We start from the raw sequence: 24,148 nt of genomic DNA, 5'->3' as shown, positions 1-24,148 counted from the left end.
GGCCTGGTATAAAAAGCACATTCTTAACTTTAATCAAAACAAACAGAAGCCTTTACTTGTTTAAAGCTATGCATGAACTCAAGTGTTTTGCAGGATCATGTTACATACACAGGCCTATACAATTATTTTTAAGTAAAAGTGCATAGGTACCCTAAATTCTGGTTCTCTTTTCTCACAAGGAACAGATTGATGCACCAAGACATTGCATTCAATGAATCTTAACCACTACCATAGTTATTTAAATTACACTGTTCAGCCCCACCACTTCTGACTTGCTGTATCTTTGTAAAAACACATCTTAAGAATTCACTATATTGCCTCTATAACTAGTTGAAATTCATGATCATTCTTCAAACCATATTATTATCAATGAGAAGAATCTCTGTTTGCAGATCTTATAGGCCTTGACTTCTTTTTGTCATTTTCTGGGTTATTGGTCAGTGTAAACGAGGTGCACTGTGTTTGTACAAATGACAATGCAATTAATTCAGAACTAGTAAAAATTCAAATAAAAAAAAAAAAGACCGGTGAGCCTAACCTGTGGGCACATCCTTAATGCACAGGATAAAGGACTGGCTGCTTTACATGAAAGGAATGAAAACACCATCCTGCAGCACTTCCATTCTAGAGCAAGAAAGGCAATGCTTCAGGTCAACTCTCAGAACTTGGAGAACTTGGAGAAAGAGAGAGATTGGCACGGCTAGTGAGCTGATTTTTGAAAGAGTTTACTAATGACATAAGTTAAAAAAAAATACAAAAGAAAGGACACCCAGAGCTCAAAGCTCTAAAGCCTGAACACCACAGGGTACAATTACTGGTGCAGAGGAACATAAGAAAGATGCAGAGCATCTTGGTTCTAACTTGCCTGGGTTCCTTCGAAAAAGGAAAATTGGGACGTCCTGGTGACTGCTAGCATTACTAACCGACTAGAATTTTAGCAAGAGGTAACAGTGAGTGCTGGGGACAGCAATGCCATGTAAGTGGAATTTGGAAATGGCCCCCAGAAAACTCTCTTGCTGCTAGTACAAGGAGCATGGTCTGTTGTGCAGATCCACCATGTTCTGCGTGCCCACAGCCGAAATTGTGCAGCTGAAGAGACGGCGCTGCCTGCTTCACTCCTGAACTACATACAGTTCAGGAGTTCAGGACTGTAGTCTGCAGTCGCATTGAATGTTTTTATGCCCTTTGGGTGAACAAGTGGACTGCCTCAGTAATGAATCTGCCAGCAGCAGGCCTAATAGATAAGTTATCTTAAGGTTAAATAGGAGGATAAAGGCAAGCAAGCAACGTAATCACTAAACAACCTGCCTGTGATACATCCCCTTCCATCATTATCAGCCTCTGTCTGTATCACGTCACAGCTCTTTCCCCTTTTGATAGCCCAAACAGCTATACGTTCTGGTCCTGGCTCGAAAAATTGCTCAATGCATTTGTCTGAACAGCCTTGCAGGATGCTTAACTGATTCCTGAAAAGGCGTAATTTCCTCCAGGAAACTGAGAGTTCTCCATAAATTGCCTGGGATCACTTTTCAGCCTCTGTGCCTTGATACATACCTCTAAGAGGCAGATCTCGATCCAGAGCTGGGTAGGAGTGATCCCGCCTCCTGCAGCTGTGGGGCTGCCCTGCGTAACACTGCAGTTGGAGCATGTCGGCCTTGCCGTGCTCTAGGCCATGTTGCACGCCAGCCCCACGCCCAAAATCAGCACGGGCGGTCGCCCAGCCTCCGCAGGAGCTAAAGAGAGGCATAAGCAGAGAGTTAGTTGCCAGAACACTAAACAGGATCTTTTTTCATATTGCGCATCCCCTAGGTTTCCTGCTTCAGCTGCTCTTTAGTGCCAGCAGCTCTGTTGTATAGTTTCTCTGATGGGATACTACTTTCATCTAAGTAATATAGTACATCACTGATATGTCAGATATTTTTAAGGTTCTAATTACACTAAAAAACTGAGAGACACACAAACAGATTGTGAGAAGAACAGTCTATACTATTATCCTCTCAGCTGAGGATGGGTATGCTCTGAAAGGAGAGAACAACACAGCTGGAAAAAAAAAGAAAAAGAAAAGAAAAAAGTCATCAAAAGTTACTTGCTTATATACTCAGAAAAAAAAAAAAAGAAAGGCTTGAAGCCTTTGGTGTGCTAATTTCTTTTTTGTAGTGGGTAATTCACATTGCAGTGTATTTCAGAAGCTCAGGAATATCAACACCTGTAAGCAGTGATGTTTAAGTAAGCAGAGGTTGAATAAAAGTGCTTCCATGCGTCAGTAGGCAACAGTAATCAATATGAAAAAGAGAAATTCTTTAAGTATGCCAATGCCTGTCAACTTAAAAAAAAAAAAAAGCAAAAAACAAACAAAAAGCAACTCTGAGCATTCTCCTAGAGAATGCAGTTCTGATTTAGCAGTGTTATCTGCAATGTTTCATTTATTTTAGCAATATGTTAATCAAGAATGAACCAGAAAAAACTCTTCTACTGCTAGAAGAAAAATATTTTCATCTTAAACCTAGTATCTTTTCCAGCTGTGTGGAACATCAAGTGCTCAGATTCTCACGCAATAAAAGCATATCACAATTATTTAATGTCTCAGGTCACCACCAAGGATTACAGCTTACAGCTACTGTACAGCCAGTTACAGCCCACTCGTCTCACTTATGTATGTTCTACTTACTATATTCTATACAATATTATAAATCAACATTTAATCAGCTAATGAGTGAAAACTCACAAAACTATCATTTAATATCAGCTCTCATTCTTAGAAAACAAAACTAGAGACACAGGAAAAACTTCAAGTCTAATTTCCATGTAGTTTGGGAAAGGTAAAAGTTTTTAAACCTTACCAAAAAGATGTGTGTGGTCAGTCTTGTAACAAATACCTATGGAATTTTTGCTTCTTTTGTGGTTATTCACCACATATCTTTAGACGGAGGAAAAAAAAGGAAAAAAAAAATCAACACAAATTCCACCTCAAGGAAGCAGGCACGAGGGTTTATGTCTATTCTGCATACGTGAAATGTTCTACCTCAACTTCAGATAACCCACCGATCACTTAATCCAAGTACGCAGTTTGCTGAGGCTTCTGGTGTCTATTATCCAGATAAGAGACCTGCCCCAAGACAGTCACAGCCTCCTTCTGCTCCAGCTTCCTTCCTGCAGAACCCAGACAAGTGAGTGGTGGGGAAAGCAGAACTGCTACACGCATGCCTCTTGCCTAGATCGGTAGCTGGGATGTGCTCAAGTTGCGCTTTCAGATCTAACTTCAGACACAGCCTCAGCATCTTCACTGGGGTATTTGCAGAGGCAAAACACAGACTATTAAGATCTTCACTTGAAACATGGAGCTGACTCCTATTTTAGTATATGCACTGCCCTCATCACTGTGGCAGACCAACACACAGAACCGTAAGTCTACAGAACTTCAAAGCACCAACAAATCCAATGCAGCAAACCACTAATCTGAATAAATGCCATTTTGTGAGTCAGTGTCTACTGTCTGATGGAAATCCTTGCTTGTGGGAATGTTGCAATTTGCATGATAAATTCCAACGTATAACAATTTGTATCTCTTTTTTTCTTGACAAAATTAAAAACACTGATGAAATCATTTTCCTATAGGAGAACTTAAACAAATCCAGGGTCACTTTATCAATTGACTTTGAATGTAAGTAGTATGTTCAAATACCAAAAGTAGTAACAAAAACAGGGAAATGCAAAGTATCTTTTAATTAACAAATTCCAACTCCAAATATATAGCAAATCACTAACACAGTTAAGTGATTTTTTTTAAAAGCCAAAGAATCATCTTCAGAAAGTCACCATTAGGTATCAGATATTGGATTTTGCTTCATTTTCAATACTCCATAAAATATCAGAGGGTGGAAAAATTTCCAGTGTCATTAAAAAATCTGAATTGTATCAATGATATTCAAGAATACTGTTGGTTTTGAAGTGATGTGAAAAATTAATTAACAGAAACAAACCCTAGAGATATAACATCCTCTTAGCATTAGCATGACAAATGAGAAACATTAATTTCCACTGAGAGAACTGGCCATAATATTCCTGAGTATATATCACAGCTTCTCTCAAACATAAATTGACTTCTTAAATTCCAGTGGTAAGAATTACAGTACAACCAGAAATGGACACAGAGGAGAGTGTAAGGTTTGCGCAATAGTGTGTAACCAACATACAAACAGACATTAACAGAATGAACATAATGGCACAAAGGAAAAACTCCCCGGGAATCTAGAGTTTGATTGAACAGATTTCAATTCTCAAAGGCAAATCCAAGGAAAACTGCTAGCAGTTTGACTTTTCATGTCATCTTCTTTAGCCGTTTAACGTTCAACTTCCAAATTCAGGTTTTAGATGTTAGTTGAAAGTCTTATTCTCTGGAAACTGCAGTAAGAAGGAAAAGTATGAGATAATTATACTATGCACCTATATCAACCATGCACCACTCCATTTTCAGCATGTAAGAATAATACAGAGTAGCACCAAGTTATCTTTGTGCTCTATACTGGCATGTAGAAACACATGCAGTTATTATTGCTAATTTTTATTAACTTTCCATATCACCAATGAAAGAAAAAAATAACTTCCTGGCTGTGCAGTGTATCAAACTACTATACATTTGCTACAATTGCTGCAGGGCTCAGATTTATATTTTATCTGCTAGTAACATCATGTTCTCTCAAACAAAACTAATTTCAAACACCTTAATTTTTCTAATTGTTTTTTGGGATGCTGGTACCTACCAGCAGAGGTGTTGGAGGAAAACAAGGCAGTACTGAATCTACTTCTACCTCTGCCATTGACTTAGAGCTGATTCACGGTCAAGTAAAGACTGACTCCGTCTTTCCACTGAACTCTGTACTAAGCATCGCGAGGACTCCTGAGGAGTTAACGAATCCTCAGAATCCCCAGGAGAAGAAAACAAACCAACGAGAGTTATGGTGCTCTGACAGTATGAAAGTACAAGCAGGAGGAAGGGAAGAAGGAAACTCATGCTTTTACAGTGTGGTTATTTACTAAATTTTAGTGCATCGTTTGCTGAAGCCCCTCTTAAGCACGTGCTTTGCCGCAATCCTTGATTTACCTTGTGCCTCCCTCATTCTCTTTGACCCCCCCCCCCAAACTATCTTGGGAGGGAGAACACTTCTCATAGCGTGGCAGAGAGCACACTGCCCTGATGAAACTTTTTCATTGTGGGGTAGCAACACGTTTAATACCCAAGCTTGCCTGCGTGGGAGCAATGTGTGATCAAGTGGATATAAACAGGTTAGGAATATGATTAGATTTCGGAAATCAGAAGTTTCTAACTTTCCAGAAGTGAATTTCTATACCAGACAAACGGGATACTTGGGAAAGGAACCTAGAATTGTAAAGACAGAACAAGAAGTTTTCTGGATGGGATTGTTTGACGACACTTGGCAGTTTCTGAGAACAAAAATCGAGCTTGCAACAGGAACCAAAGATCTAGTGCACATCCTTGGGTAATGGATCTACAATGGCATCTGAAAGGGCTCACGCTTTGCCTGTGGCCATCCCATGCCTCTGGGCTCTGTTTGTTGCCTGTAAGATCAGGAGGAAGCTCTCCTTCCTCTCCCCAACACACAATTATGCTTCTGAAGGTTGGAAGGGTTTTTAGACTTCCACTGAAGCTCTGGAGACTAGACGTAATTAGAGGTTAAATCAGAGTGGGTGGGTAGGCCTAAGGACATCTGCTTCGCATGTCTTGCTCATATATTCAGATTTGAAGCTGTCATGAGATTTTAAATCACAAGGAATTCTCCTGCATACCAAAAGGTCAGGGATCTCTTTCTGGGAAAGAGAAAGGACCTATCGGATGACATGATCTACTTTCTAGGATGATCAGTGAAATTTACGTAACCAATTATTCACTACTGCAGAAACCAAAGACACTGGCAATGCCCTTGATAAGTTACAACATGATAAATAGAAAGGACAGTACTACATAGCATATTCTGCACTGAAATACTGATACATCAAACTGCGAGTCTGCAGCTTCCAAATAGTATGCATCAGATTGATGCACCAGTTCAAAGCCAAGTGCCCCTACTTTATATTTTTCAGGTACGTCTAATCCACTCCAGTAAGAAAAGAGTAATTAAAAAAAACTTGCAGGAAAAACTATTATTCTATCAGTCACAACACAGGCCTATCCAAATCTGTATAGGACCAAGCAAGAAATATTTCATTAGTCTCTACTCTATACATGTGCATGTATGTATACACACAAACAAACACATACACATATACACTTAATGTGTTTTAGAAGATCTGCCTTGAGAAGAAAAGACACAATATGGAATCATATTTTAATCTATTGTCTGAAATACAGAACTTTAGGTAGAGGAGTAGGAATACTCCCTTGCCTATAAAGGAAATAATGCTACTCAAATATAGGAGTTACTATCTGGTGGAAGCTCTTTTATTGAAGCTGCTTAATATATTTAACCCTCTCTAAAATTATGACATGAAAATTTCAAAGTACATACATGCTTATTAAGCACTTCACTGCCTATATGAGAGTCTCCATTTGCCCTAACTTTATCAGCTATCCCTATCACTCAGACTCTAAGGACACCATCCGTTTGCAGTAGGAATCTACATGAATTTGGACTGTGACTGACAAGGGTTGTAAACCTCGATGCAAAGAGAATGTTAATAAGGAAAACTTGAAAAATGTATGCACACTCTGCAAGGCATGTTTAGGAGTACTTTAAAAATTAAGTGAGGTAAAAATTACCAGGAGACAGTTGCTGCACTTGTTAGTTAACTAGCAACTTACTCCTGAGACTCAGTAAAACTGTTAGAGCTCACATGTGATTAGTTAGAAAGACAGATGATTAGAGGGGAAATTTTTTTTGTAGTGATGGCATTAAGATAACAACCAACTTACTGCAGCTTTCAGAGCTTGATCTAGGTCTTCCAGTAAATCTTCTTCATCTTCCAAACCAACTGATAGACGAATTAATGTATCGCTGATTCCAAGAGCCTCCCTATCCTCCTTAGGCACTGAAGAGTGAGTCATGATGGCTCTGAAAGAAAAAAATAGTTTTTTTAAGAAGCTTTTATTGTTATTGGTAGAGACCAACCACACTGGTTACTTGCCAGCATTCCCTGTAGTCGCACGAAGATTTCATACCTATTTTGTATCACCTGCTAGTTAACCTATAGATTGAAGATATCATATTGTCAGTCACTGCAAATTAAGTGAACTTCAGTGAAGTCAGTGACTTGTATCTCCAAGTGTTTCAGTGCAGTAATTCCAAACTACAGATCATGAAAAAAAAGTGGAACTGAAAGAGGAGAAAAAAATCCTACTCCTCTTCCTTCCAGATTTTTTTTTTTAATTTTCAGAAAAAGAGGATCTAAAAGCTCTACTTTAAGCATATGGAGATACAGCAATATTATAGAAGGATTTGCACCTCTCCATCAGAGAGATGCCTTCTCGATCAAAAAGCAGCTAGGGCAACTTTGAAATCATTAGCCTAAGATTTCCCCTGCTTACAGAAAGGAGCCACCCGAGTCCCCAAGTGAAGGTAGAACAGTGTCCTGTACACCAGACTTAAAATAAAGTGGTTCAAATCAACAAGTAGAATCTTTGACTACAATCAGGTTTTTTAAATCTTGTTTTGTATCCACACTTATGACATTTCCTGAAAAAAGACTGATTTTCATTGGTTGCAAATCAATACTTTGCAATGGTTATTAATTTAATAATATTTACACAAAATTTACCACTTTTCTATTTAAGAATACTTTAACAATTATTTAAATAAATATCATGTATATGCACACTAATTCTCTTCAGTTTTATACTTTTAGAAAATTATGAATAATGCCACTTTTTTCTAAGTTATTTTATGCATAATTTATGTCAAAGTATTTGAACTGTAGTCCAAATGAGACACATGAACAACACTTGTAAGCATTAATTTGTGGAATAAGTGCACTGGATGTATAGGAAAGAAAAGTTACTCAAATACTGGATTATTAAACATCAAATACAGAAAATTCTCTTTTAAAATGAAATGGTTGCTTTATATTCTTCAACATTTTAAAAATACTAGATCACATTTTCTCATACTTAGTTTTTATTCATAGACTGAAAGAAATCTCCCAATCTTTTTAACCTCTGGTTGCTCAGATCACTTGTCAAATGGTACTACTTACACTGAAGCGTTTATTCTCTCTGTACCTGCATAAGAAGCTATTTCCCCCATATGCTCAGCCAGTGACTTCCACCAGTTAGCAACTATCTTTCAGATGTTTGAATGTTTAAGATTTGGGGTTATTCTAAAATGAGTAACTAAAATGATTTAGCACATAAATTTAATCATAACTTTCTATGTAAATTTTTTTTATAAGAGCAAATTGGATTTATGTATCCAATTAAATAAAAATTCCATTTTAAACTTTTTTTTTTTTTAAATAAACACTCTTGCTTATCTCTATTTGGTAAATCATGCAGGTAAATGACCCCCACCCAAATATCAGCAGGTTAAAAAAGAAAAAAGATAATGGTGCAACAACATTATGTTAATTTTCACTACTGGTTGCAATGACTTGATAGGAGTCTAAACAGCTACTTTCTCTGAAAATTCTACAGATCTACCTGACCAATTGCTTTGGGCAGAGGCAGCTAAGTATTACCAAAATCCTTGCAAAACCGCCTGACATGAAGACAGATGCAATTCAGTTTAAGGTACTGAAGATGCCCTCTTGTGTAAGCAGTTAGAATGGCAGTCATTTTTCCTCACAGTAGTAAGATCAAACAGACTCAATACTAAAAATACTGATTTCTTGGATTTGATAGCACAGTACTTTGCAGCTCAGTCTTCCAGATTAAACAAGGAAACTTGGAAAGTATTAGCATAGTATTGCTGAAAATAGTGAAAAAAAATTGTTAAAATTTACAATGGCTCTAAAACAATTTGCTCAATGGATATAAGACCTATTAGCCTAATTTAAAACTCAGCCAATGGCACCATAAAGCATTTTGGGGAGGGGGAAAGAAAAGTGAATGTTGATGAACCTACTTGGATATATATTTAATATGCAGGTCTAATTATAACTGAGAGAGTGTGAGTGCTAAAGAAGGTTTACCTAGGCAAAGGAGTTCAAGACCAGGCACAGAGACCACATGTGCTTTGGCTAAGCCCTAAGCAGCAAAATTTGAAACCTGCAGCCCAGCTGGGACAAGGACACCTTAGGTGCGCATCTTTGCACTCTTGCAAATGCTGCACCATCCCAACACTATTAGGGGGCTTCCAAGGGTTGCTCCAGTTCTGGCCCCCTCAAACACTCCACAATGCTGAAGGGTGTGATATTTCTTACCTCTTTGGGTTAGATTTGGAACAATCTATTATCATTCAGGAATATTTTAATGTAGGAGGTCGTGTTCTTCTTGCACTTAAAAAAGTCGCACTGACTTCTGGAGTAGCCATTGTTTTTGTGTTATACGACATACTATCCTTGGAGCTCAATTATATGCAAAACATTATAGCTTTTTATACTAGTAAATTTTAGAACTACCATAAAAATACATCGGAAACTCTTTTGCTACTGTGAAGCTTTTCAGAATTTTTCTTAATAGACTTTTAAGGTGAAAAATGACTTACGGATGCTCTGCTAGACTTTCATATCCTCCCAGACTCTCAGCCAGTGCAAAAAGCTACAGCAAAAAAAGTAAACAGAAGTTAAAATAAAAAATATAAAGGTACGAAAGCTTAGAAAGAGACAGTGAAAGAAACAGGAACTTTTAATTTTCTTATTTTTGTATACTTTTGCTAAAGTTTTCTACAATAACTTTTATATTATGAAAAATATTAGCTGTAATAAGGAAAAAAAGGTGGACATTTTCAAGTTAACTATTAAGATTAAAAATAGATTTTTCCTAAAATGACTATAAAAGGCACTGATACAAAACTGAAATTAAAATATTCCCATGTTGAGCAAATATAACTCAAAAGTAGCTCCCATAATGCAATGCACGGAGAGCGATGCAGACGGGGAAGATCAGCAGGGAAAATAACATTAGGGAGAGGATTCTGCCTGGGGCCTACCAATGGGTTCATTCTAGTCAGAGAAGGGATAAAACCATCTGCCTGAATAAAACCAGGCTCATATCTTACAAATTTAGATTATGGTTTAACTGACTATATCATATCCTTGTCTATTCTTCTCCATCATCACCATCACTTATCAATATTCACATGTAACATACTTTTTAGGCTGGCCAAAGGCAGAACTGATGTAGAAAAAAAAAAGAAAAGAAAAAAACCTTTAAGATGCTTCCAATAAGACTGAACAGATTTATTTTCACTGAAGATTAGTTTAGTATTTTGAAGCACATCCTAAATTTCTAGAACTTGTGTTTGAGAACTGCTTTCCACTAGTTAAGGTTTTTTAACACTGATCTTTAAATTATGCATATATTCCTGGATGACAAAGGAGCTCTCTAGAGGGTTGGCCGCACTCAGATACACAGGCACGATTTGTTCAATTTGTCTGCTTAGGAATGTATTTACTGCCCTCTATTTCTCTGCACTTCTGGTTGCTCATATTGGCTTTTTTTCTTTTGTACTCAGCAAGGCCACAGAAAACCCACAACCAACCTATCAACCAGAGAATCCTCTTGTCTCAGCTTGGTGTAAAGCATTGGCCTTACTTTTTTTTAAATCAGCCTAGTGACAAACTGATGATTGGCCAAGTCAAAGGCGCGAAGCGAATATGCTCATAGGGGACTGTATCTTCTGGAACGTGCTTCCGCACTCTAACTTGTTGGCACATCTGCTTGATCTCCTGCACCAGGATTAAATACTCACTCTCATTCAAAAGGACATTCTGTGGGAAAATTATTTTGTTAGTATATACATTTTCTGCTGATGACATTAACTGGCAGGTGAGCAAGACAAGGAGGGCGAGGAAGTTCTATTTTGCCTTTGTCAGTTATTACTGATCTGTTTTTCCATGATTAAAAAACAAAAAGAAGAGCAGAATGCAAATTAACCAGAGGCCAAGACTTACATATACATTAAAGAGTACAGACAGAATGCATGAATTACGAAGACCAAAACCAAAATCCTATGGCTCATAAAATAAACAAACAACTATTCTCTAAACTGAGGGGCTCCTTCTTTGTTTCATGATTCATATTATTTCTCACCAGGATTTTCTCCTGACAAGTGCTTTGAAATATTACCATAGTATTACACCAGCCACAGCTTCTCTGCTTTCAAATACTGTGGCCAATTGTAAAAGGCTACTACGCAAGTACTTTATTAGAAGCAATACCTGGGCTAACCTGGACATAGAACACAATACTGTGTAAACAGACACTTTAAATGAGACATCCTTGAGGTTGAGGCATCCTTTTCTTCCCTCTCATTAGTGTTGCAGACAATCTATTATTTCCAAGATGGATACACCCAAAAGAAATAAGGAGCTTTGCAAGCGTAGAGGAAGTCTCTCCCTGCCCCAAGGAAAACCACTTCCTACCATTATCACACTCAAAAGGACAGATTCAATTCACTTTAGGGTAGCATATATTTAATGTCATTTACCTTTAAATTCTTGAGAAAAGTAACAGCATGTTCAAGATTTCCTTTAATATAAATGGTTATCATTCCAGGACAGCCAGTACACTGCCGCTTGACCAACTCATGCTGAGGGTGTGAAGGCAATCCTGAAATTAGTAATATGTGTAGAAGTTTGTTTATGTTAATTACCATCCCTTCAAAGACAAAAGCAAGTCACCATAAACCGTGGAAAAACACTTCACATGAAAAGGCCATTGCCAAGGTAGACACCTAGAGTCATCAAATGTTAAGGGTATATAAATGACAGTATTACAGTACTCAAATGCATGCCATTCCAAGATGTCACCTGCTTTGAAGACAGGCCAACCTACCAGGAAAAATGACTTTCTCCACACGGGAGTCTGACTCAAGAAATCGAGCAACAGCCAATGCATTGTGGAAATGTTGCTTCATCCGGATTTGCAGTGTCTTCAAACCACGATTGCATAGATAACAGTCAAAAGGAGACGGAACAGCTCCAAGAGCTACAGAAATTAAAAGACAAAATTACACATAAAATAAAGAGGGCTTTTTTGATATAACTAAATAACAGTACTAATTTCCAAGCTAACCCCTGAAGCAAACAGATAAAATTCCTACTGATTCCTACTGGAACTTGGCTTCCATCTGCACAGAATTTACTTTGGACCTTGAAAACTCAAATGTAGCACTCTGATACCAAGGTATAAATACTCTAAAGTTAGAACAAGACAAGGGGAAAGACAAATTCGATGTCATCTGTCCTCCCCATCTCACATACACATGAAAGCAATTAATGAGCTGAATTAATAAACTGCAGACTTGAGGATGAAATCTGCTAGACCTAATACACCTTTACTCCTTCTGTAGCAGACAGGAGGCAGACAGAACACTATTCATTATGAGGCAGTAAAATTCTATTGTTAAAATCAAACTATATATGAAAATTCTACATTAGCTGAATCCTCTGATTTGTGAATGAGTTAAAAAAAGCCCAAATATAATTGACATAAGTTAGATGAAATTAAATAAATGCATCATTTAAAGGTCTTATGTGTGAAGTCAAGTGAATACAGGAAAAGATTGCGTGCTTTTTGCCGTGGTCTCAACTTTAATCCTTCAGAGACTGATGGTGCTTGGATTCAAGCAGCTACCGCCAGACAATTCATCTCATTTCGCCAGTCCCCTGAACTGCCCACAGAAAAGGGCATAGTTCATAGTTCAAGCCATAGACTGAACAGCCCTGATTTCAACCATTTGTTGTCAGGCATTGAAATTTAAGAACAACTTTCCTCCAATTTATAAACAAACAAAATGGCAGAAAAAAAAGCACAGAACACATAATCGAGTATTCTTCCATTAGCAGCTATGAAGTGCTTTTGAGAGAAGACCAGTGTCATTAACTTCATTTGACCGAGAAGCCATGGGGGTATAACGAAAGCTGTCATGTTTGCATAAGGCCATGCCACGTACTTAGGAAAGGCAGGGAACAGAATTTAGGTTTCCTACGTATGTTTTACTACTTTCGCTCCAGTCATTTACATTTCCTCACATTTACATGCTTGGGCTACATCTCTAGAGACAGAATTCATGCTTGTGTATATGCAACGTTTTCCATTATGAACTGGTATATTTGAATATAATAATTGAATATAATGCATTTTAAGTTATTTCCTACATTGATTACTTACAGTTTTGTAAGAATTTGAGCCTTTCATAGAGATCATCACAATTTACCGAAACAAGTCCCATTACAACATCGCTGTGCCCTAAAAATGCAGGGAGAACACGAGAACAATGTTAGCCACTCCATCTGCTCCAGGGTTCTGCAATAAACTCATTTTTTCAGTCTTGGTGCTAATACAGTCCCATATTTTCAAGACACTGGACTCCTCATTGCTACAGTTGTCCTTCCTGTACCAACACGTGAATCATAAGGCAGATTTCAGCTTCTTCTGAAGTTATGGTTAGCATTTGGCAATGTCGCATGTTGTGTGATCTCTTCTCATGCCCCCAGATACTTACCATACCCACTACAGCTAACAGACAGAAAGCAGGACCTTGTCCAGAAATCAAATGTGTTCCTGTGGAGCAGATAGGCAACACAGACTGCTGCTTTAGCAAGAACAAACAGCAGCTAGAACACTTCCACTTTTATCTGTACCACAATGAGAACATGTGGTTACAGCACAGGTAGCACAGTAAACCTGTATTTTAGTCTGGATTGTTTGGGAAACAACACAATGAATATGCTTTTGAACAGGCTCCAACAGAGCCATGTAAAATCTTCCTTCAACCTTAATATCTCTTCTGGCAGCTACCTTGCGCTGATGTCCCTTTGCTGTGTTGCAGCCAGATTAAAGCTAACGTGGCTACAAGCACCTATAGGTACAGTGCTTCAAAGTCATGTCAGTATTTCTTTCCTCAGGAATAGTTTAGGAGCTATTAAGACTCCTCAGACTGAAACTAATGGTCTATCTAAGAATTACTGGCGGATGCATTCACTTTCATGAACTGCCTGCAGCTGTTGGCAGAAAGGAAGGCAGCCAGAGCAGATGTAGTGAGAGAAGATTAGTGGGAGAGGATGCACATCAGGAAAAGGGCATACATAGCATGAGCAGAGGCCAAAGCTCTGACTGGCAAGGATGTGTAAGGAAATGGTACATGCAAGAGAGAAAGGATGTTGAAGGAGATTACAGTGGCTGGAATCCAGTGAATCTGGTCAGGACAGAGTGCTTCTAGAGCAAACTGTCACTGCACAGCACCAATTATGCCAGCAGTCAGCACCCACAAAGGGACTAAGGCTCTGTGAGGTGACCCCAGCCAACTGTGGCCGACTGTTTAGTTTTACAGATGGGTGTATGTGTGCGTGGTGTATTTCCAACAGCTGCTGTTGGTTTCTTATCCAGGACTGCTCCATTCTGAACACTGTAAAACCAGCCAAACCTGGAGGGAGCCTGGGTTTGAGAAATACAGTTTTATCTCATGGATTTGTTCTTTTCATTAAGGCAAACCATCTGGACACTATCACAGTGCAAACTGTGTTTGCACAACATCACTCACTGCTGCTGTTAGCAGCAAGTTGGCAATAGCTATATATAGATTTCTCCAAGGCAAAATGAATGTAGAAGCTTCTGTGAGACATGGAAGAGGTTCAAGAGGTAACACAAAGATTCTGTGGTACTTGGAATGGCTTTGAAACAACCAGCCTGAGTTGTGTGGAATCCAAATACTTACCATTCATGTATTTGGTTGCAGAATACATACAAATATCAGCCCCCAAAGATAAAGGACGCTAAAATGAAATGAAAATAATAGGTCTGATTAAAGTTATTTTTGCACTCTAGCCCTTCCCAAACTGTCCAGAAATGCTGTGATCAAAACCAGAAAGTAACAACAGACACAGAAACCAAGATCAAAACCTTAATGCAAAAATAACAGGATGAAGAAAGACAGAATGTAACAAAAATTACTCTGAATTCATGATAAGCACAATAAAAAGAACACACAATAAAGTGTGATTCAAAGGTACCAGTCTAACTTTCACTGGCTTCAGAGACAGGAGCAATTAATTTGAATGAACTGAATGCACTTAACCTTCAGCCCATTCACACTTATGAAAAATTAGTTATATTGCTTAGCTGAGGAGGGGATAAGTAATGATAATCAGTCTAAAATATAGGCCTCAAGACAATAAAGAAGGTTTAGTTTTCAAAGAAAAAAATCTTCCAGCTTTCTAAGTATCAGTATTAGTGATACAACATAGGAAGAACAATTGGAAACCTGAAGAAAGTGCAAAGGGTTTTGTTTGTCAAGTCTCTCTTTTCTAACCCGTTCAACTTTATTGCTAGAAGCCTTTTTAAGGTGGGAGTTAAACCTAGATGTTAATAGGCAAAAAGGAATGAACAATCTTATTTTAATCAGTAACTAAGTAACAGTTTTGCACAAAATTTAAACATATTATAAATACTGAGGAGTACTAATGTGTTAAAAGGTGATAAAGCAATCAGATTTAGAGCAAAAGAACACTGCTGTCAGATTAAATGTGGAAGTCCTTTCAAGGAACAAAGATGGCATGCATTCCCAATGCTTGGCCATTGCAATAATAGCATTAACATCAGTGCCTCTATATTCAATATTACTATAAAAAAAAAAATCACCCTAAAATTACCATTTTCTTAGTACTTTCTGTCAGCAGCATTCTTGAGGGGTTTAAAGACATTACCTATTAATGCTTACTGAAATTAATCATTAAAACAGACTTCCTCTTAAGACCAGGTCAATATAAGATATCTTAACTAGCTCTTATTTCCAGATGTTCACTTTGCTTCTTCCACGCACGTGTCTTTCAGAAGGAAAATAGATACAGGAAAAGAAAAATATACAATCACTAAGCCTTTGATGTGTGCAAGACAAACTCAAGTGCCACTTTAGCTAAGCATTAACACTTTTTATAAACCTCTCTTAAATTATAACGATCTCAATATCCTTAACAAACACAAGGACACCTTTTGTTTCATCCTTCAAAAAAAAAAAAAAACCTAAACAGTTTTTCATTAGGCCTATATTATAAAGGGGTTAGCTTGGTGTCCAGAGAAATATATACGAATATTTCTAGTCCACATTAAGATGAACAAGACTTTGAAGTTTATTATTTAGAAATATTTGTGTAATTTAAAAAACTATCTTTACTTCATGTATTCTAGTTAAAAAAGAAGAAAAACTATGAGACTTGTCAGAGATCAAAATTATAAACTTCTAAGCCACATGTTCAACAAAATACTGAATGTTGAAAACAATCCGGTGTGTTTATTTAACTGTTGAGCTATGTTGTTTTTACTGTTATCATATTTCTATATAACTAGCTATAAAATACTTTGGATCCCATCTTTACTAATTTAAAAAGTAGCAGTGCATCAGTTGTACCTAGAACTACAGCAGGCAATTTTAAAGTACACAGATCAAAACCACAGCTCTTTGTTGGTGGTCCTTCCTACTTCAAAAAAAGTACTTTTGAATACACTGAAATAATGGAATAATTGTAAACAAACAAACAGTTTACCTGGAAATATGCAGACATAAAAGTGTTGTCTACTACTAGAAGAACATCTTTATGCTTATGTACTACATCTGCACAGCCTTGAATATCAATGACCTTCAGTGTGGGGTTTGTAGGCGTTTCAATCCAAACAAGCTGTAGTAATTCAACAATATAAACCATCAGTTTGGAGACATTACAATGCTGGTGATGATGCATGTATATTGCACAGTGTTTAAAGCAAACATTTCCTCCTTTTCATATATTTTTAATAGTGTCAGACTAAAAAACTAACAATACTTGAATATCCAGGCCCCTCTCTCACACATAAACACCAGTTACTTTTCATCATCATCAATTATCATCATCAGTATCATTTAGGATACTTTGTTATCATCAGTTCTACCAACACAAATACTACATTTCTATTTTAAGAAATGGTTTTTGAAGTCTTAACTGCTTTTTAATGTTAACTTGTTGAGTGTCAGCTTTCCATTCAGTTTGCAGAGTGTAAATAAGGAAGGGTTATTACTGAAGAAAGACAAGATTCCTTGGGAGAGGTACTATTTTCCATGAAAACAACTGATATGTGTTAAAAACAGCAAAGCTTTTGAGAACTGAAGTCCTTCATAGCTAAAGAATGCCTGACATACTAGAAGAAAACTTTATGTCCAAAAGTTTGGAAGCCTTTTACAGCTGTACTATCTTCCACGAGATCAACTATTACCACTCCAAAACACTGCTTATTCATTTTTATAACATTATAGCTATGACACCACTAACTACTTCCCGACTTCTTTCCCCTTTTCAACAGGCCTTTTCAACATGTTTCTCTGAAGAAGCCTTTATTGCTTGCAGATGATTTCCTATTCCCCCTCTTGAAGCACTTTGAAATTGTGCTATTTCCTAGTGCTTCTAAGAGATTTAAGAAGTTAAAAATTTCTAGGCATTGCATTTATTTATTTTGCACACTAAATAAAAGCCTATCATATGACCATATAAGAAGCAAGAATAAAATTATCTAAGGACATTAAGCAAACAAGATTAGCAATTTCTCTCTCCTACCTTGGTCTCTGGTGTAATTGCAGCTTCCAGGCATTCCAATTTTGTACAGTCAACAAAAATGATGTTCAAACCCATTTTCATGGCTATTTTCCTGAAATACCTGTTTGTACCTTAACAACAACAAAAAAGAGAGCGAGTGAGTGAGCGAGCGAGCAAGCGACTTGTTAAAGAAATGTTTTGCTTTAAATTTATTTAACAGGATGGGAGAAAAAAATGCAAGAACTGAGGTACAAAATAAAACTAACATTCCTTCACTGATCTCCAGTCTCCTGTATATAACCAAGGAAAGTCAGAGTGCAAGTTTTATGCTGTACACTGTAAAAGATAGAATAGTATGCTTTTATTTCTAAAAGATTTAAAGATTGCTGTATTTTTAAACATCATGGAAAAGTAATAGGAATATGGAATCAGAATGATTTCTGAAATACTTTCAATTAATAGCATTATACTGTTTGGGCTTTTTTTAATGGGTAAATTAAACTGAAACTGAAATCCTCCTGCTGGTCCCAAAGTACACATTCACAGTCATCATATGCTATTCTAACAGGTATTTTCACATTGGCAGGCTGCCTCTAAGACAATTCCCAATCTTACAATGCATTATAATTAGAATAAACTGATATTTCTTTTTTGTTTTATCAAAAAATGTCTCTCTATATATAAATTAAATCACAAAGAATGGATCTACATATAAATTCTATTACATAAATACACTATAAACAACTCCGACCCATAGTCCAAACCTATATTTCTACAATAAACTGTATGCTATTCTCACGTTGTAAAAACCATGTACTCATGTTCTCATGAAGTGAAAAGGCTTTAAAGAAAAATAAGGTCAGAAGCATGCAATTCAAAAGGTTAATGAAAAATACAAATAGGTACTTTAAATCATTTGCACAATTAAGACCAAAAACATGTGCTTTACTTACCTCCATAGACATCATCCATACAGATAATTGTATCCCCTGCCTTTAACAGGTGAGTAATATTCACAGTAGCAGCTAAGCCAGAAGCATAAGCTAAACCTAAAACAGAGAACAGTAAATGGCAGATGGATCATATTTTAGTATGGTACAACTCTGTCAAACTTGCCTTCACTTTCCTTACTTAGCTTTCAAAAGGAACCTGTTCTGTCACTCTCACTTATGCTATCTCACTCTAAGTAGATTCACTAAAAGCAATAGACATTGTTTACATAAGGTGTAACCCTCGGTGAACTCTGGTAACAAAGTCTGATAGCAAGTGCTGATCCGTTCATGCTCACACCACTGAATTCAGTGCTGCTACACAGGGATGAATTTACAGCATGAAACACCATACTTAAGTTTAAGCTTAGGTATTAAATGCAGCAAAAAGAAGTAAAGTCATTATACAAAGACCAGTGATTGAGCTGGACTTTCCCGAATGTTAAGTTTCACAACACAGATCAAAGCAGCTCATGCCCCTAACCAGTAGTCAAAGTCTTGCTGTCATACAAGTGCTGGTGAAAACGCAACATTCTTGCCTCCACAATACATGCCTACTGTAAAGCATTATCAAGAGATACATGTGCTGACATCTTGTTTAAGGAAACCATTAACTGCTTACAGTATTTAGCTCCATCCAGTGCAGCTACAGCCTTTTCTAGGCAATTTCGGGTAGGATTTCCACTCCGGCTATATTCAAAACCCTATTGTGAAAGCAAAACAAACATAACTTAAAAGAGAGCAGTGAGAAAGTTTTGTACAATACTAATCCTGGGTTCCTTAAAAAGTCCTCATCCTCAACACTCAGGCTTTGCATCCATCCTTTCCAGTAACAGCGGGATGGTCTTCTGGCTACATCAAGCTGTCGTACACAATGTAGGATCCATCCCTCCTACCTTACAAATCTGTTTGTTATTAAGACTCCCATGAGCTCTAGCAAGACATCTATGTGAGCTTTACCTAGATTTATCTGGTATGAATTTTAATACACATTGACATATTTTGTGTTAACTGATCTTGGAGCGAAAAGCTCATTTTGCTTTAAAGGGATGTCTACAGTTCAGCTCCAGTCACTAGCCATTCATCACTCCATTTGAAAAAAATCAATGGCTGGATATTTATTCAGCTGCTGTCAACCAACACAGCTTTACTAATCTCATGGACTGCCACCCCTTTAAAATCTGAATATCTAAAGCACATTTAAATGCCATGCAACATTTCAAATTAAATTTAATTAATTTAATTAAGCATAAATTTAATTTAATTAAGCATTAATTAAAAAAAAAAAAACACCTAGACCTCTGCTGATTGACTAAAACACAGCCTGTATCTCAATGAAGGAAGAACTTAGAGAAAATTAATTTCTCCATTCTTTAAAGAGAATCTGTGTTCTAGACAGCAGCAGTCGATCTTTGATTATTTGTCTTATTATAGTGATTATCTAAATGAACAGGAATTACATCATTTAGAATTACTAAATGAACTAGAAACCAAATTATTTGCCAAAATCTGAATTATGATGGCTAGGAGGCCCAATTCTGTGAAACGATGAGTACCTTCCGCTCAGGGTGACTTCACTGAAAGCAATCTGTATCTCTGAGACCCAGATATTATAATGTTTGCGTTTGATCACGTATCCCCAGAAATTAACACTGAAACTAAGATGATCATCTGAGCAGCTTCCAAAAGATATTTAAGTACCCAATACAACAAGTAGAATAACTCCAAAACTGTCTCCAAGCCCTTTACGGACATCCCCAAGCAGAAAACGGTTTCTGGGAGAGTATTGGGAGAAATATCATACTGCTTGCCACATTCTTTCTCTTTTTTTCTAGTTGTCTACCTTCGGTTGCTGTTGGAGAAAAGGCTTTGGTCTGACATAGTCCACTCATTCTCACATTCTTATCAGAAAGGAAGTGTCCCTTCTCCATGACCCTCTGCTTGATAAATGCTATAGGGCACTGGTCAGTACCAGACTGGGAAAGACCAGTCAAAAAGTTCTTCAGAAAGCTCAGATATTTTCCTGCCATGCAATCATGCCAAGTTCCAGGTTTGAATCCAATAGTTTTTATATGAATACTGAAAACTTAAACAAGAAAAAAAAATCATGCACACATGGATGCATTTGTCACCAAGAGAACCTGGCTAAGCATCTTGGTATTTTTGTATTTTCAAGGTTTCTGTTTAAAGACAACTTCATCATACTCAGGAATCTGACAGACTGTTCTCACCGAGCTTCCAGCAGGAACGTGGCTCACTTTATTAACAGTATGTAAGTACAGCAGCTTGTGACTACTTCTTCTGTGCTCTTCAACAAGTTAATTAATCTGTTGTCAGCTCACAAGTATTCAAAATTTTAGTCTATGTAAGTGATCAAAGGTCATGAGGCAAATTCCGACTGCTGAACTGGCAAAGCGTGATGTTCAGAATTAGGGCTTGGGGCAAATGCTGATTCATGAATTCAAAAAATGTGTTATTTCCCTCACACGCACGTTGTGACCATCAGGAACTTCATGATAATTTAACGCTTCAAGTGCTTCAAGACCTCCACAAAATATTTATGGAAAATTTGAGATCTGGAAGTACAATTGAAGCAACCTCTTACACAATCTGTATAAATGAGGAAATGTCCAGGCCTCGCAGCAAAGTTCAATATTGTTATCTCCCTTGGTTCACCAAAGCCTTTGGGCGCATGCAAACCACCTGACACATGCCAGGGCATTAACATGGTGGGCAGCTTCCTCAGTTGAATCCCTTTGCACGCATCAAAGGGAAGCCTGTCCAGTCACAGAGGGAACCCGAGTACTTAACTTCATGTGACTTTCGAATTGAAAATCTTCCTGGCAGACGATATGCCTTTCAGACTATGGTGGGAAAGCTTATCTTTTCCAACGGGGAAAAAAAATTACAATAAGACTGGTTTTGTTCCTTTTGCTTCAGGAGCTAGCATGATGGAAAAACAACAGCTTGGGATGTCACACACGCTTTAAAGATTTAAAAGGGGAAAAAGGATCCTCCCCTCCTGCAGTGACTTTGCACGTCTAATCAGACACCGTGAGGAAACCTGAATTTCAAGGGTAAGTCACAGCATCTTCAAGGCGAGATGCAACCCCTCCATGTTTAATAACGAAATAACGAAACACATCCTTCAACGCGTTTCGACCCGGGAGTCCCCCCACCACTTGCCCCGTCCGTTAAACGCTGCATTTCCCGACTGCTCTGCACCCCGCGCCTCGGCACCCGCTGCAGAAAACCACCCCCACCGCACCCTTGAGAAACACGCGTGGGGGACAGGGAGAGAGAGGGGGACAGGAGAGAATTGCGGGGGAGAGGGGAAGAAAAGAAAACCCAGCGGCGTCCGCGAGGCCGGCCACTCACCGCGTGCTGCCCCGGCGCCCGCTGCTTGAAGGTGGTGGAGAGAGAAAGCGGCGGCACCACGGCGGCGGAGCGCCACTGCTCGGGCTCCTGCCCGGCGTGGATGGCCTGCGTGGCGAAGTGGGCGAAACGCGGCAGGAACCCGCTGCTGTCGCCGGCTCCCTCCATGGCCCCGCTGCTCTGGGCTCCTGCGCGGCGCCGCTCCGCCCCGAGGGGCCCGGCGCGGGCGGAGCCGCCCCCGCCCCGGCCCCGCCGCCGGAAGAGGAACCGACCGGGGCCCGGACCGGGGCCGGGGCCGGGGCCGGGGCCGGGGCCGGGGCCTTGGGCCCCGGCACCGGCCCCGATCCGGGACCCGGCCCTGGCCCTGACCCGACGAGATCCTCTCAAGTTCTGTTTGTAAATGGGCTTCAATTTTCTCTAAAATAAAAAGGTCGGAAAAATCTTGGTGGAGCAACCAATGAAGTACAGAGATGAATGCAAAAAAAAAAAAAAAAGACTTTTTTTAAACTTAGATTTAAAAATCCTTATTATGAATAGACATGCGGGAGGCAATTTTGTTGTCGTGCTGATGACAGCAGGTGCAGAAACTGTGTTTCGTGGTCTCTGCCTAGAATTCTTCTCGGTCACCTGGCATGGGAGATGATGCAAACTGGGTGAAGAAAGAAGTCATCCGGAAGGCTAATTTGTCTATCACTGCAGATCTAATCCTTCGGCCAAATTGTAGATTGTTTCCCCTTGTAAAAAAAAATCATCCCCCTGGAATTTGACACATCATCATTTTTTAAAAATAATGATTCATTCCATTATCGTAAGTAGAATCTTGTATAACTAATGCTAAAGAAGCAGCTTTTGTAGTGAAATCTGGAAACAGTGAACAGACCTAACACAGTTTCTTTAAAAGATGATAATGCATCTTTAAATACTGACATAAGGACGACTGTCTTGTCTTCCCCCTTTTTGGGTGTGTTTTAAAAAAATACCGCTTGTACAGGTCCCTGAATTCTCCAGAAACTTGTTTCACAGTCATTGTTGTTTTTTTTTCCTTTTATTTCCCTTTCCCTTGGTGAATGAAGCAGCTTCCCAGACACAGGAAACTGAGGGCTAATGAAGGAGCTGAATGACATTTTGTTCAGAACAGCATTAAGAGCCTATTTCTTTTCCTTGTCTCACCGATCTGAAGTGAAGAGGATTCACAGAAGGAGCACCAGAGGAGATGCAGGAATGCTGATTTGCTTTGAGGAGATAGTGTTGTGAAAAATCGCTTGATTTTTCACGACCCGTGAACTAATCCCGCACTTCTGTTCTCTTTATAAATAAGGTGAACTGGCTGGTCAGATTTTTTTCATTGATGTGTGGTTTGCTTACACCTCTGGCATGCAACAACATACAGAATACACACCGCCAAAGTTGAGTAACTAAACCTCAAGCCAAGACACTCTTAGATCCACATTACCACTTTATAAATGCATCTAGAAGAAATCCGTAGGAGTCATCACAGCAGATTTCTGCAATGGACCGAGAATCTGGGTACTTTCCTTGTGTATGTCAGCACTAGAGAGAGTGGTTCTACTCAGCAAACCGATGCTGATGTCTTAATTAGGAAGCTGCTACTACTTGCTGATTGCTGGAAGCTGTGTTGTAGGTCCAAGGGTAGACATAGTACAAGGAGATGTGATGTGACCCCTGTAAAAAGGCACAGCCTTTTGTTAGAAGAAGTAACACTGCAAGGAAGGAGGACGAGCTGTCCGGCCGACAAACAACTCCTAGTTGTAACAGCAGGTGGTCCCTCTCCTTACATACCTTATTTTGTTCACGGCCTCCATGAGACAAGGGCGAGCTTCCGCTGCCTGTAGAAAAAGCAGCTGTTTCCCTACACATGCTGGGCATATTCTTAGTGCGGATGCACTAGCTTGTGCTTAAACCCTAGGCAGGGGGTTCAGCCGCGCCTCAGCGCCGTTCCTGCCTCAGCACCGTTCCCGCCTCAGCGGCGCTCGCGCCCCCTGTCAGCGCCGCTCGCACCTCCCCGCAGCACCGTTCCCGCCTCAGCAGCGCTCGTGCCTCCCCTCAGCGCCGCTCGCGCCTCAGCGCCGCTCGCGCCTCCCCTCAGCGCC

The 24,148-nt window shown here is 38.9% G+C and overlaps 1 protein-coding gene across 1 annotated transcript; it reads right to left on the bottom strand.

Annotated features, from left to right (window-relative positions):
- Positions 1–3,708: 3,708 nt before the first annotated feature.
- CTH (cystathionine gamma-lyase) lies at positions 3,709–22,279 on the bottom strand. Its single transcript, XM_013945101.2, has 12 exons — positions 22,041–22,279; positions 19,285–19,366; positions 18,627–18,722; positions 17,695–17,804; positions 16,654–16,785; positions 14,829–14,886; positions 13,283–13,360; positions 11,945–12,097; positions 11,598–11,719; positions 9,654–9,706; positions 6,929–7,067; positions 3,709–4,401 (listed from the first exon to the last, which is right to left on the bottom strand). The coding sequence occupies exons 1-12, from the start codon at positions 22,203–22,205 to the stop codon at positions 4,375–4,377; spliced, it is 1,215 nt and encodes a 404-aa protein (XP_013800555.1). The 5' UTR covers positions 22,206–22,279; the 3' UTR covers positions 3,709–4,374.
- Between the last annotated feature and the right edge of the window lie 1,869 nt (positions 22,280–24,148).

The sequence above is a fragment of the Apteryx mantelli genome, chromosome 8 (assembly GCF_036417845.1).
Source record: "Apteryx mantelli isolate bAptMan1 chromosome 8, bAptMan1.hap1, whole genome shotgun sequence".
Taxonomy (NCBI): domain Eukaryota; kingdom Metazoa; phylum Chordata; class Aves; order Apterygiformes; family Apterygidae; genus Apteryx; species Apteryx mantelli.
This window is presented reverse-complemented; position numbering and strand designations above follow the sequence as displayed.

Coding starts and splice junctions, on each gene's coding strand:
- CTH (XM_013945101.2), bottom strand. CDS start 22,205: ATGGAGGGAGCCGGCGACAGCAGCGGGTTCCTGCCGCGTTTCGCCCAC. Junction 17,805..18,626: donor TATGGATGATGTCTATGGAG/GTAAGTAAAGCA, acceptor GTTGTTGTTAAG/GTACAAACAGGTATTTCAGG. Junction 9,707..11,597: donor CTTTTCTCAAGAATTTAAAG/GTAAATGACATT, acceptor TTTTTGCTGTAG/CTTTTTGCACTGGCTGAGAG.